Source organism: Coenobita brevimanus, chromosome 54, assembly GCF_032717465.1.
Source record: "Coenobita brevimanus isolate Jiangsu-jjx chromosome 54, ASM3271746v2, whole genome shotgun sequence".
Lineage (NCBI taxonomy): Eukaryota > Metazoa > Arthropoda > Malacostraca > Decapoda > Coenobitidae > Coenobita > Coenobita brevimanus.
The window spans coordinates 29,618,055-29,632,164 of NC_137007.1; the positions used below are offsets into that span (position 1 = coordinate 29,618,055).

A 14,110-nucleotide genomic window follows, 5' to 3' on the forward strand; every position below is an offset into this window, starting at 1 on the left:
TTACGATGATGATGGTACTAATACTGCTGCTGCTGCTGCTACTACTACCACCATCACCACTCCTACTACTACTACTGCTACTACTACTTCTACCACTACTACTATTACTACTGCTACTACTACTGCTACTGCTAATGTTAATAAGAATAATTTGATGGATATTCTAACACATTTTAAGTGAAGCAATCCGACTCATATCGTGTAGTACTAATGACATAACTAGAACGATCCCTATATTCAAAAAATCTAATGTAACAAAACCTAACCAAACTCAGCCTATATTAACCTTGCTTACATTCGCTTCCCGAGATTAGTTGCCCTCCAAACTTTACCCCGAAGCTGTTCAAGTCCAACTGTTAGATTTTCCTTTTATTTTATTTTATTTTATTTATTTATTTTTTTTTTAATGAAAGGAGGGAACCTGTTGTCTGGTGTATGGATTTTTTTTTCTATATCTAATTTGTTTTTCTTCCTCTCTTCATCTTGCTAAAAACTACTTACCTGACTTCCTTCACAACCATCTCATTAGCCTTCCTCCCAGCTTACAGAGCAACACACACACACACACACACACACACACACACACACACACACACACACACACACACACACACACACACACACACACACACACACATCACCACCTAACCCTCTTCCAGCACACTAACCCACCTAACCCGGCCACCACTAAGCCGTGAAATTGGAAAGTTACTAAAATAGGTAACTTTGGCTTCCAGGTCTTCAGTCAGTCAGGCCGGACGCGCTCGCTCTCCCACAACTTCCCGCCTCACCTCCGTCACTCAGTCAGGCAGGGAGAGGCAGAGGAAGGCAGAAGAGGCATGGAAAGACAGAGGAGGCAGGGAAAGGCGGTGGAGCCAGAGAAGACAGGGAGAGGCAGAGGAAGAGGGGAGAAGCAGAGTAAGGTAAGGCGAGGCAGGGGGAGGTAGGGTCAGGGAGAGGGAAGTAGGGTAAGGCAGAGGAGGCAAGGGATGCTGAGGGAGAGACTGACGTAAAGGGAGGCAGGGCGAAAAGGGGGCCACGTACTCTTCTCCCCCCCCCCCTATTTTTTAAGGTGTATTAGACTATGGGAATAGAATATAAAGTCCGTTCCCTAAGGGCCCCGGTGTCCTTCTGCTGCCTCTCATCTTCACATGCATCATAAAAAGTACAAATAACAGCATGTCTCTTGGCAAATAACGAGACTGTCTACTGGGGTAAAGTATTAACACTCATAGCATAATCAGTTTGTTAAAAAGGGACGGGAAAGGGGAAAATTCTTCTTCTCCCATGACTCCCACTGGCATAACAGCAGACAGGAAAAAAAAACAGAAAAAAAACGTGATTTGTACACACACACACACACACACACACACACACACACACACACACACACACACACACACACACACACACACACACACACACACACACACACACACACACACACACACACACACACACACACACACACACACACACACACACACACACACACACACACACACACACACACACACACACACACACACACACACACACACACACACACACACACACACACACACACACACACACACACACACACACACACACACACACACACACACACACACACACACACACACACACACACACACACACACACACACACACACACACACACACACACACACACACACACACACACACACACACACACACACACACACACACACACACACACACACACACACACACACACACACACACACACACACACACACACACACACACACACACACACACACACACACACACACACACACACACACACACACACACACACACACACACACACACACACACACACACACACACACACACACACACACACACACACACACACACACACACACACACACACACACGGAAACATGGGAGGCTGGGAAACCAAAAGGAAGCAGGAAAGAAGTGGGAGGGAGAAAACGGAAAAGAAACAAAATGGGAGAGATAAGGAAAGGTAGGAAGAAGATGACGCAGGGGGAGTGAGAGGGAAGCTGGGAGGGTAGGGAAGGGAGAGGGAAGGGGGGCTAAGGCAGGGAGAGGCAGAGAAATACGGTACAAAACAATATTAAGGCAGAGGAAAGAGGGAGAGATGTAACGAAGCAAGGAAAGGCAAATCCAAGGCAAAAATGAAATAGAAAAAGGCAGAGAGACACTTAATGAGGCTGGGAAAGGCAAGCCAAAGGTAATGGAAGGTTGACTGAGGCAGATAAACGAAGAAGAAAGGCAGAAGGAAATAGAATGAAGCAAAGACAGGGAAATACAAGACAGTGGAAGAAAGACTGTGGCTAAGGAAGGCAGAACTGAGGCACAGAAAGACAGAATTTAGGCAGGGGAAGGCAGAATGAGGCAGAGAGAGGAAAAGCCTAGACAAAGAAGACGGGACTAATGCATTTTGACTATGGAAGACGATGCTAAGAAACATGAAGGTAGGATGAGGCTGGGAAATGCACATGTAAGGCAGAGAAAGACACAGTGATGCAGAGATAAGTAGAAATAAGGATAATAAAGGCAGAATTTAGGAACAGAAAGGCAAAATTAAGGCATCAAAGGCATAGGAAGGAAGAATGAGGCAAAGTAAGGCAGAAGTAAGGCGGGGTGGGTCAGAGGTAAGGCAGAATAAGGCAGAATGAGGCACAGTGAGTCAGCAATAAGGCAGAGTGAGGCAGAACGAAGTAGAATGAGGCAGAAGAAGACAGAATGAGGCCCGGAATGGTAAATTTAAGGCAGTGGGAAGCAGATTGAGGCAGGTTGAAGCAGAATTAAAGCAAGAGGAGGAACAGTGAGGAAGAGTGAGGCAGAATGAAGCAGAATAAGGCGGATTGATGCAGAGTTAAGGCAAAGAGAGGCGGAGTGAGGCAGAATGAGGCAGAGTGAGGCAGGAGTGAGGCAGAGTGAGGCAGCGTTGGACATATATCAGGGTTGTTTACCAGCGTCCCACTGGAGCTGTATCACAAGTTGCTACCCCGTAAACTGTGTGTGTGTGTGTGTGTGTGTGAGAGAGAGAGAGAGAGAGAGAGAGAGAGAGAGAGAGAGAGAGAGAGAGAGAGAGAGAGAGAGAGAGAGAGAGAGAGAGAGACCATATTTCCCACTGTGACAAAGTGCTGGCTTAATGCCCCTCTCACCACACTGCAAAGCTGGGTAGACAGATAGATAGACAGATGGACAGATGGATAGATAGACAGAGACAGATATAGAAACAGATAGGAAGACAAAGACAGATAAACTGATAAATAAAAGAGAAAGAGAGGTTGACAGATAGACAGAAAACAGACAGACAGAGAGGTAGACAGATAGACAGAAAGACAGGTAGACAGACAGATTTATACAGAAAAAGAGAGAGAATCGGAGAGACAGATGAACATGAGGATAAAGAAGAAAATGAAGAAGAGGAAGAGGAAATGAAAGAAAATGAAAATGCATGAGGAGTATCACGGAAGAAAAAAGAGAAAAAGCGAGAGAGAGAGAGAGAGAGAGAGAGAGAGAGAAAGGACGAGAGAAAGCAAGAAAGAAAAGTGAGAGAGAAAGAGAAAGGAAGCCGGAAAGGATGGCGGTAAGAAACGTAAGATTAGGAGAAAGTTATGTGTGAGTGAGGAGGCAAGGTGAGAGAGAGAGAGAGAGAGAGAGAGAGAGAGAGAGAGAGAGAGAGTACCTTCACAATTAAGTAATAAAAGAAACACCAATAACAACGCCAATAATCCTTCTATAGCCACAATAATTCTTTTTTTTATTTTTTTATAAATTTTATCCCAGTACCAAAAGATAATTTAAACCAGCGTTCAGAATTTCCTATTAGCTGAGAGGTTATCGCTATATTCTTTTTGCTCTAACTTGGCCTAAAAATTGCCATCTCTCCATCTTGAGTTCTAATAATACACTGAGATGAGAATATGATGCTAGTCACAAATAAGTGCTAAAGAAAGGAAGTAAGGTAAAATAAAGCAATGTCTTTCTCTGCCACACCACACTCACCAAGGGCTCCTGCATGTAGAACTCTTGTACTTTATTTAACTTTCGTTTCCTGCAGGTGATTTTGCAAACTATGAAGAGACCATTTGTAGGGATGAGATTAGAAACTGTCTCTTTTAATCCCTTCACAATCTGATTGATTTATTCAAGCCGAGTAAAATTGCCTAAGGGTAGCAAGAATAGTAGTAATTACCTGAGAAAAATATAATAAAGGAAACATAATAATAATGATGATGATAATAATAATAATAATAATAATAAAAGTAATAATAATAATAGTTCAGTCACCCAAGAACTTAAAAAAAAGTGAGCACCAATTTGCAGGGGCGACTAAAATAATTTCCCCCAACTTAATTTTTTGGGTGTGTGCAGGGAGACAAAGGGGGTATGTCCTCTCTCTCCCTACACTGAGGCACCGCAGGACATGCGTGACCTTATATACTTTAGGAATGAATGCACTCCCTCCTGTGTGTGTGTGTGTGTGTGTGTGTGTGTGTGTGTGTGTGTGTGTGTGTGTGTGTGTGTGTGCTTCCATAGTGATCAATTTTGTGTAATACCCGTTGATGTTCTATTGTATGATAACTTGCCAATATACTGTCGAAATGGTTTGTATCATCCTCATCGTCATCGTCATCCAGCATATATTTTTCTACCTTATTCCATTTCAAACTGCAGTCCTTCAATCCATCCCTATCCATCTTTCATCATACTCTTCCCCACCTTATTAGAACATTTTATTCCACTCCAGTCCACCTTCTAACATACAGTACACTCCACCTTAGTCCCTCATTCCACCCTAATCCACCGCCCAGTATAGTCTCCTCCACTCACCTTAGTTCGTTCACATTTATTTATTTCATCACAGTTCATTCCAGTCCTACCATCTCATTCTTCCTGTCTCGTCTTTTCTTCACACCAGACGTTTCTCCTAAGCACAAGAAAATCGTCTGGAGGCAGCAAGAAGGATTAATAAGACATCAGAATGCTTCAGATCTTTCCCCACCCCGAAAATCTCTCAACTACTCTCACCAACAATTTACTATAACATGATGCCTGGTGGTTTCCGAGACAGAGGGCAATCAAAACATCAGCATCCCCTCAGCCCCTGCATCACCCCTCACACCGCCACACACTCCTCCCTCACCTGTGTAATTACAGGTGATTAGTAACTGCACAATTGCTCGTTCCAAGGGTACATCGACAGTAGTTTTAATCTTTTCCGTACAGATAATCCATTTATTTACTCATTTTCATCCTGGAGGTATTTTTATTGCTTGCACTAAAGACGTAACAAGTGTGGTGTTCGTTTCGTTGCATGTATCTGTTATCGCAATATTTCAGGACTGTCTGATCTAATATGGCTCATAATTGGCAGATACATTGTGCGTAGATAAGAGATGAAGTGATTCCATTTTGGTGCCGATGGATCAGAGTTCGCGCACAGCGTCTCTATGATGTCTGAGTACTCTTGATCTTGTACATTTGGATGGCAGTGACGATCTTGGAAATAATCTACATTATCCCCTTCTGTCTAAGAGCCTTGTCGGTGACCTTTAATTGATCTGTATCTAAATAGAATAACTTCTTTTCAAGGCCACACATGGCCCATTTACCATGCTGATTCATCTCGTAACAGACATTCATATGTGATTCTAACATACATACAAACATACATACGTACATGGAATCTAATATTATTATAATAGTTACACCTGCATGGCTAAGAAATCGCCCTCATGGTACTCACTCTCCTTCTGCAGACAGATCATCTTAACTCTCATGGTAGTCACTCTACTCCTGAGCCATAATCATTCCGACTAAATCCTCTTCCTTTCCTCCTGCAGATAGATCATCTCTGCTACATCCCTCTCACCCTCCTCCCGAAGCATAATCACCTCAGCCAAATCCCGTTCATGTTACCTTCTCTTCTCCACCATAATCATCTCAACAGACCCCTAAGGCACTCACTCTCCTCCTGCAGGCGTATCATCTTCCTGGCGACCCCATACTCGTTCACCACCGAGCAGTTGTAGGCGCCGAAGTCTTGCGTGTCGCTGTGGTGGATCAGTAAAGTGTTGCGGAGGCCGGCGTCTTGGCGATCCTGCACCACCTCGTATCGGGGGTCACCTGACGAGAATGAATGAGCGAGTGAGTGAGAGAGTGGTTGAGTGAGTGAATAAGCAAGTGTGTGTGTGTGTGTGTGTGTGTGTGTGTGTGTGTGTGTGTGTGTGTGTGTGTGTGTGTGTGTGTGTGTGTGTGTGTGTGTGTGTGTGTGTGTGTGTGTGTGTGTGTGTGTGTGTGTGTGTGTGTGTGTGTGTGTGTGTGTGTGTGTGTGTGTGTGTGTGTGTGTGTGTGTGTGTGTGTGTGTGTGTGTGTGTGTGTGTGTGTGTGTGTGTGTGTGTGTGTGTGTGTGTGTGTGTGTGTGTGTGTGTGTGTGTGTGTGTGTGTGTGTGTGTGTGTGTGTGTGTGTGTGTGTGTGTGTGTGTGTGTGTGTGTGTGTGTGTGTGTGTGTGTGTGTGTGTGTGTGTGTGTGTGTGTGTGTGTGTGTGTGTGTGTGTGTGTGTGTGTGTGTGTGTGTGTGTGTGTGTGTGTGTGTGTGTGTGTGTGTGTGTGTGTGTGTGTGTGTGTGTGTGTGTGTGTGTGTGTGTGTGTGTGTGTGTGTGTGTGTGTGTGTGTGTGTGTGTGTGTGTGTGTGTGTGTGTGTGTGTGTGTGTGTGTGTGTGTGTGTGTGTGTGTGTGTGTGTGTGTGTGTGTGTGTGTGTGTGTGTGTGTGTGTGTGTGTGTGTGTGTGTGTGTGTGTGTGTGTGTGTGTGTGTGTGTGTGTGTGTGTGTGTGTGTGTGTGTGTGTGTGTGTGTGTGTGTGTGTGTGTGTGTGTGTGTGTGTGTGTGTGTGTGTGTGTGTGTGTGAATAAAGGATACTGTGATCAATGCCTAGTAACTGCATGCATTTACGGTCTCTCTCAGCACTAAGAACCCTTAAAGAGTATTTAGCCGATGTATTCCAAAAGTGTGTCAGAATTAATATTAGAAAAACTCTTAATGCGACAAGTTAAATGCAAATGATATGATAAACAACTATTTTAATCGCAATGTACTGAAGAAAGCTAGTCATGTATATAATGGTATGAAAGTAATATTTCCAATATTTCAAAATGTATCTGTATTTTTACCTGTATTTTTCTTTTCTTTTTTTTTATGTGTCCGACTCTGGGCATAGGCTTCACAGCCTGCTCTGAAGGCCCAGTAGTCCTCCTACGTACCATACACCTGTACATGTCACCACTTCGGCGCTAACACCCACCGTCCATATTGAATACATGCTAGGGCTGTCTCATACAGGACTGGTGTACTGGTATTAGCGGGGGTAATTTTACGACATGCCGGCGGGTCTTCTGGTAGATCAGTAAAGTCTGATTTTTAAGAAATTCAAATCCTTAAACTGTTCCCTGCCCCAGCCGGGATTTGAACCTGGGTCCGGTAGGACTGCAGGCCACCTCTCTACTGATCTACTTATTCTTATACATGAGGAAAATACAACAGTAGACATATAACAGGTAGTACTGAATTAATGGACGTGGTATATAGTACTTACTAAGGTCAATCTCCCTGCCATTATAAGTCCACGTGACCCTGATGGGGCTGGGTACGCTGACGGTGCTACACTCCAGGCTCACCGTACCGCCCCGCCTGCCCTCCTGCCGCCCCGCACTCACGATGGTGGGCGGCCCCTTCACCAGCACATGCACACGCCCACGCACCTCAGGGAACCCACGCACCCTGGCCACGCACTCATACTCGCCCGCCGTCCTTGCCCCCACCACCACCACGAACTCACGACCCGACCCCAGGATCTGTCGAGTTTGGAAGTTGTCAGTGTTTATGTCTTACGCCCTGAAATTGTACTTAAAATTAATTCATCTGTTTAGTACATGGGAAAAATTTTATCGTCATCATCATCATCATCATTTTCCTAACCACATATATCATCATCATCATCACCATTGTCACCCATTTCCAACACCACTATCAGTGCCTTTTGTGATGATGATGATGAAGTAGCACTCTCCTCTCTGACCAAGAAGTCTATAGGAAAAGCGATTACGGTGATTATAGACAGAGAGTTGGTGGCAATTATAGTGGATCATAGTGGCGATTAAAGACCACTGGGATGCCTTAACTCCACACACACACACACACACACACATAGCCCTGGGAGACGTGAATGGGGGTGGTTTGAGCATTATTAGAGGTTGTGGTGATGCTGCTGCCCTCTCATTAGCACAAGGGAGAGAGAGAGAGAGAGAGAGAGAGAGAGAGAGAGAGAGAGAAAGATGACAAATTTACAAAGAGAGAGTTAGAATTAAGATCCAGAAAAAGATAAAATAATACGTAAAAATAAAGAGACTGAGAAGATTAAGAAGAAAATGACCCCCAAGAATTCTGCACCATTTAAGGATTTTACCCAGCACGACCTTAAGCCTCCGTAGTCTGGGGCGCAACACGCTTAGCTACTTTTCCGCAGACCCTGGGACCGAACCGCTACAAGACAAGCATTTCAGTAGGTTTAGCAGTATGTCCTGGTAATTGTTTTCACTCTGCCAGGGTTTCTACAACGACCAAGATAGACGCCAAAGTCTGTATTCTCGTCGGTTAAGGAAGTTCCCTAACACCTCTTCCTTTGCGATTTATTCCTGGATATGGGTAGTTAGTATCATTTTCCATGTCATTTATAGAGTATGGCGATAATTTGGAACGATTAATGTACCACAGAAGACTGTAAAGTGAAATAAACAAGATAAGTCGCTGAGGAAGAGGTGTTAGGGGGCTACCACAAGACCAAGTCATACAATCACAGCAGCCCCAGCGACACACGCATACTTCTTACCCTGCACCCCAAAAGCCTCCTTCACTCTGACACTCTTGCGCCAGGCGTGGGTGGCGGTGGTTCACTCCTACACCGATGGAAAACACTGTCCCTAGCTCTATGAAGCAGATGCTCTATAGGACTGCTGTTTAGAGCTGCCCGTCCACCTAGAGATATAAATTAACCGGCAACTAAAACATTCATACATACACTCTGCTACCTGCTCTCCAATCTTCCTCGGTTGCGGAAGGCAGACCGAAAGAGGCTCGGGGAGAGGTCATAGAGTGCGACCTCTCTGATATGGAACGGAGTATAGAGGCTGATAGAGCTCGAACATAGCAGACAGCCGCCATTAGTGCTCATAGTCGACGCATTCAAGCATGTAGGAGTCTTTATAAACGATCGAAAGGACGAATTTCTACTGCGTCAATCTGTTCAGCTTAGGGAGACTCACAATTGCCGGGCTGGGCCGTACCTTATGTGATCCCGCCCTGAGCCAGACGATGGAGGAGGGCGGGTTGGAGTCCACGTCACAGGTGAGGGAGACTCTCTTGCCCCTCTCTGCCATCACGTCCCGGGGCAGCGTACGGAACTGCGGCCCGTACTGCACCATCACCTCAGCACTCGCCTTACCGCTGCCCACTGAATTCGTTACCTGTGGGCAGATGTGAGGTGTGTTAGGAAAGATTACGTTAGGGTAGGTAGTAGTAGTAGTAGTGGTGGTGGTGGTGGTGGTGGTGGTGGTGGTGGTGGTGGTGGTGGTGGTGGTGGTGGTAGTAGTAGTAGTAGTAGTAGTAGTAGTAGTAGTAGTGGTAGTAGTACTAGTGGTAGTAGTAATAGTACAGTAGTTGCAACTCCAGGTTCATCTGAATGTGAACCCAGTAGACTGCTGACTGAAGTTGTCCTCTCCTGCAGTCTGCGATCACCTTCTCATGGGATAGGGATTAAGCTGAGGGGCGTTTGCATTACCAGGCAGCCAGCGAAGCCGCCTAGCTATATCAGTGCCACCGCCTGAAGGATCCCGACTCCGGGGTTGGTAGAGTAGGGTAAAGAGTTAACCTTAGTCTGATTTTTTTTTTTTTTAATGTGTCCAACTTGACGGTCTATCCCTAAGGCCCAGCAGTCCTCCTCGTTGCCATACTCCACAGGTCACCACTAAGGCGCTAATACCCGCCGTCCATGATGAATAAATGCTAGAGCTGTCTCATGCAGGAAAGGTACAATGGTAATACCGTGTGTGTGTGTGTGTGTGTGTGTGTGTGTGTGTGTGTGTGTGTGTGTGTGTGTGTGTGTGTGTGTGTGTGTGTGTGTGTGTGTGTGTGTGTGTGTGTGTGTGTGTGTGTGTGTGTGTTTGACAAGTCGATATCTTGTGGAAGAGCAGCAAAGTCTATAAAAAAAAAAAAAAAAAAATCAAAGCATCAATCTGTTCCCCCTACACTAGCCTGGGCTTGAATTCGCATTTTTTCAAATAGCAGTCAACTCACCTCACACGCCACACTGTCGCGGTGGTGGTGGCGTGTGACCTGGTGCAGCATGAAGGTCTTGCTGGTGTGGTTGTGCACTGGCTGGCTGTTGTGGTACCACCTGCAACACAAATAACACTGTAAACATAACTCAAGCATAAGTCCTTCAAAAGAGTTCCATTTTTATTACACATCACTTTCCTTTCTTCTTTATTTCCCTTGTTGAATCACCTGAGAGTAATGACGACAACCTTTTCGCTGCTCCATCTTTCTATCTCAATTTTCAATGCTGAGCCAAAAGCGGATGTTGCAAATACGTGTTCATCTTAGTGCGCGTCCACACGTGCTCTAAAACATATGTTGGCAACACGGCAGGCAACATGTTCGGGAACATGTATGCAGCAGTATTTGGACAGATGTATGCAAACATGTTTCAGTGCAGTTTCGAACACTGGCAGCAGAGATGATGGGATAAGTGTGTCCGTACCAGGCAGCTGAGACTTCATCATGATGTTACCAACATGACCTGGGCGTTGCTGTTCCTAACATGTTTGCAGCGTGTTCGTTACTGTGTTGCTTACATGTTGCCAGCACTTGTTCGAGCACACGTGTGGACTCGCCCTTACTCATACCCCTGTCCACTTCCTTCATTTAGTTAAGTATATCCCAAATATATGATTTATCTATCTATCTATCTATTAAGAAACACAAGAACGCCAAACTAAACCTGAAATTTTAAAAAATCTATATACTGTATAGCAATCTTAATACCAGTATCCCGGACACCCAACGTTCCACACACACACCAAAGAAAAAAGAGAAAAACAAAAATAATCCTGCCAAATACGCCCCATCAGCAAATTCTCAGTCGAGCAAGCAATCAATCACGGGGAATTAGGGGCTGCGGACGCTTAGGAAATTTCAGCGCTAATCTCTGGACGGGATATAAAAACGATGATGATAATACGGTAGACTGGCGGGAATTGTGCCAGTCCCTTTAGTGAGATCACACAAAACAGTAAAAAAGAATATTACTAAAGAGCGAAACATGAAATAAAGCAAAAGCAACAAAAAGAGTAAAAGATGGAAGAGAAGCATAAGACAGTATGGATCAGTTGGGTCAAGGAGTGTGTGGGTAAAGTTGAAAGTTGGAATACAAATGTGGGCAAGTGTGTGTGTGTATGCGCCAACGCAGGATCGTGCTAGAAGAGTGAGAGAAGAGTTCTGGACAAATGTAGAAGTGTGCATGGAAAAGTTTGGAAGGAATGAGAGAGTGTTTTTGATTGGTGATATGAATGGTAAAGTTGGGAATGTGAAGGTGGATGGAATAGTTGGTGAGTGGGGTGTGCCTGCTGAGATAGATGAGAATGGGAGTGCGTTAGTGGACATTTGTGCTGGGAGGGGGTTGGTGGTAGCCAATACCCTCTTCAGGCATAAAATGATCCACAGGTATACATGGCGAGTGATGAGAAGGCTAGGTGGTGAACTGAATGAAAGGAAGGCAATGATTGATAATGTGTGTGTGGATGAAAGGATGCGAAGATGTGTAATGGATGCAAGAGTTTATAGAGGTTGGGGGAGTGGACTTTCTGACCACTACTTGGTGGTGGCCAGAATTAGAATTCAAGTAAGATGGAGGAACAGAAGAAGGGAAAGACGAGAGGAAGAAGTAGTTGCAAGGAGAGTGGAAAGGTTACAAGAAGATGAGAAAAAGGCAGAGTATAAGAGAGAAGTGGAGGAACGATTGGGCAAATATGAATTGGAGCAGATGGGAGACGTGGAAGGTGTGTGTAGGATATTTACAGAAGAAATATGTGCAGCATGTGATGTGGTGTGTGGAAGGAAGAGAAGACGGAGGGGGGTGCAAGGAACAGCGTGGTGGACTGAAGAGGTGAAATAGGCTGTGGCACAAAAGAAAAAAGCATACAATGAATGGATGAGAAATAGGGGCGTGGAAGAAGTTGAGAGGCGGAAGAGAGAGTTATATGTAGAAAGAAAGAGAGAGGTGAAAAGATTAGTAAGAGAGAGTAAGAAGAGAGTGGATGAGGAATTTGGAAGGAATTTGAGTGTAAAGTGGAGGGACTGTAAGAAAATGTTCTGGAAAGAGGTGAAAAGAGTAAGACAGGGTGGAAGTGAAGTTAGCAGGGGAGTGAAAGATAAAAATGGTAGATTACTAGTGGAGAAGGGAGAAAAAGTGAGCACATGGAGAGAACACTTTAAGGAATTGTTGAACGTAGAGGATGGAAGTAATGCGAGTATAAGTGGCTGGGGAATGGTTGGGAGAAGGAGGGAGGTGAGAAGACAGGAAGAAATCAGTAGGATAGAAGTTGTGGAAGCAATGAAGAGAGTTAAATCGGCGAAAGCCCCAGGAATTGATGGAGTGTGTGGTGAAATGCTGATGCATGGGGGAGAGATAGTAGTAGAATGGATGTGGAAGATGTGCAGATTGGCCTGGGAGGAAGGTAGAGTCCCGGAGGATTGGAAGTCAGGTATAATTATTCCCTTGTACAAAGGAAAAGGGGAAAAAGAAGTGTGTGGTAATCATAGGGGCGTTTGTCTTCTTAGTATAAGAGGAAAAGTGTATGGTAGGATACTTACTGACAGAGTTAGAGAAAGAACAGAGAAATTAGTTGGTGAAGAACAGGGAGGCTTTAGTAAGGGAAGAGGTTGTGTAGATCAGATATTCATTCTTAGATCTTTAGTGGAAAAGTTTCTAGAGAAGGGAATGAAGTTGTATGCGGCTTTCATGGATTTGGAGAATGCATATGACAGGGTAGATAGATAAGGATTGTGGAAAGTGTTAAGAATATATGGAGTAGATGGGAAGTTGTTGAATGCTGTGAAGAGTATGTACGATGGTGCGAAGGCTGCAGTGCGTATGGATGGTGAACTAAGTGAATTTTTCTCTTTGAAAGTTGGGTTGAAACAGGGATGTGTCATGTCTCCATGGTTGTTCAATCTGTACATGGATGGGGTAATAAAAGAGGTACAAGGTAGGATAGTGGATGTTGCAGTGGCCCTGGTGAGAGAGGATAGTGTTTGGAAACTCCCTGTACTGTTGTTTGCAGATGATACTGTATTGTTGAGTGAAGACGAAGGGGAGCTGCAAGGCTTGGTGGATGAGTTTGGGAGAGTGTGTAAGAAACGGAATCTAAAGGTGAATGTAGGGAAGAGTAAAGTGATGGTCTTTGAGAGAGGTGAAGTCAGTGAATGTACAGCGAGGTTGGATGGTGAGGAATTGGAAAATGTGAGTACGTTTAAGTACTTGGGTAGTGTGATGAGTAAGGATGGAGGTTTGGAGGGTGAAGTGCTTGAAAGGGTACAGCAGGGAAGAAAGGTTGCTGGTTCTTTGAAAGCAGTGATAAGAAACAGGGAAGTGAGCATGGAAGTGAAAAAGCTACTACATGACAGTATTGTGATACCAACTCTAACGTACGGATGTGAAGCTTGGACGTTGTTGGAAGGACACAAGTCAAGAGTGAGAGCAGTGGAAATGAGTTATTTAAGAGGAGCCTGTGGAGTCACATGGAGGGACAGGCTGACGGATGAGGATATAAAGGAACGTTGTGGTGTTGATGTGGATGTGATAGGAAGCGTTATGAGGAACACACTGAGGTGGTTTGGCCATGTGGAGAGGATGGAGGGTGAAAGACTGACGAAGAGAGTGTAAGTGAGTGAGGTGGAGGGGGAAAGAGGGAGGGGGAGGCCGAGGATGAGATGGAGGGATGGGGTGGAGAGGTATATGAGAGAGGGGGGTGTGAGTTGGGAGCGA

The 14,110-nt window shown here is 44.9% G+C and overlaps 1 protein-coding gene across 1 annotated transcript in view; it reads right to left on the bottom strand.

Moving 5' to 3' along the window:
- Positions 1-14,110, bottom strand: part of LOC145401075 (irregular chiasm C-roughest protein-like) — a 28,886-nt gene continuing 14,776 nt past the window's right edge. The window contains exons 7-11 of the mRNA XM_080273447.1: positions 10,360-10,459; positions 9,351-9,530; positions 7,604-7,862; positions 5,980-6,138; positions 1-89 (exon numbers count right to left, since the gene is read on the bottom strand). Of these exons, the coding sequence (XP_080129573.1) occupies positions 1-89; positions 5,980-6,138; positions 7,604-7,862; positions 9,351-9,530; positions 10,360-10,459 (787 nt within the window). The remainder of the gene's footprint in view (positions 90-5,979; positions 6,139-7,603; positions 7,863-9,350; positions 9,531-10,359; positions 10,460-14,110) is intronic.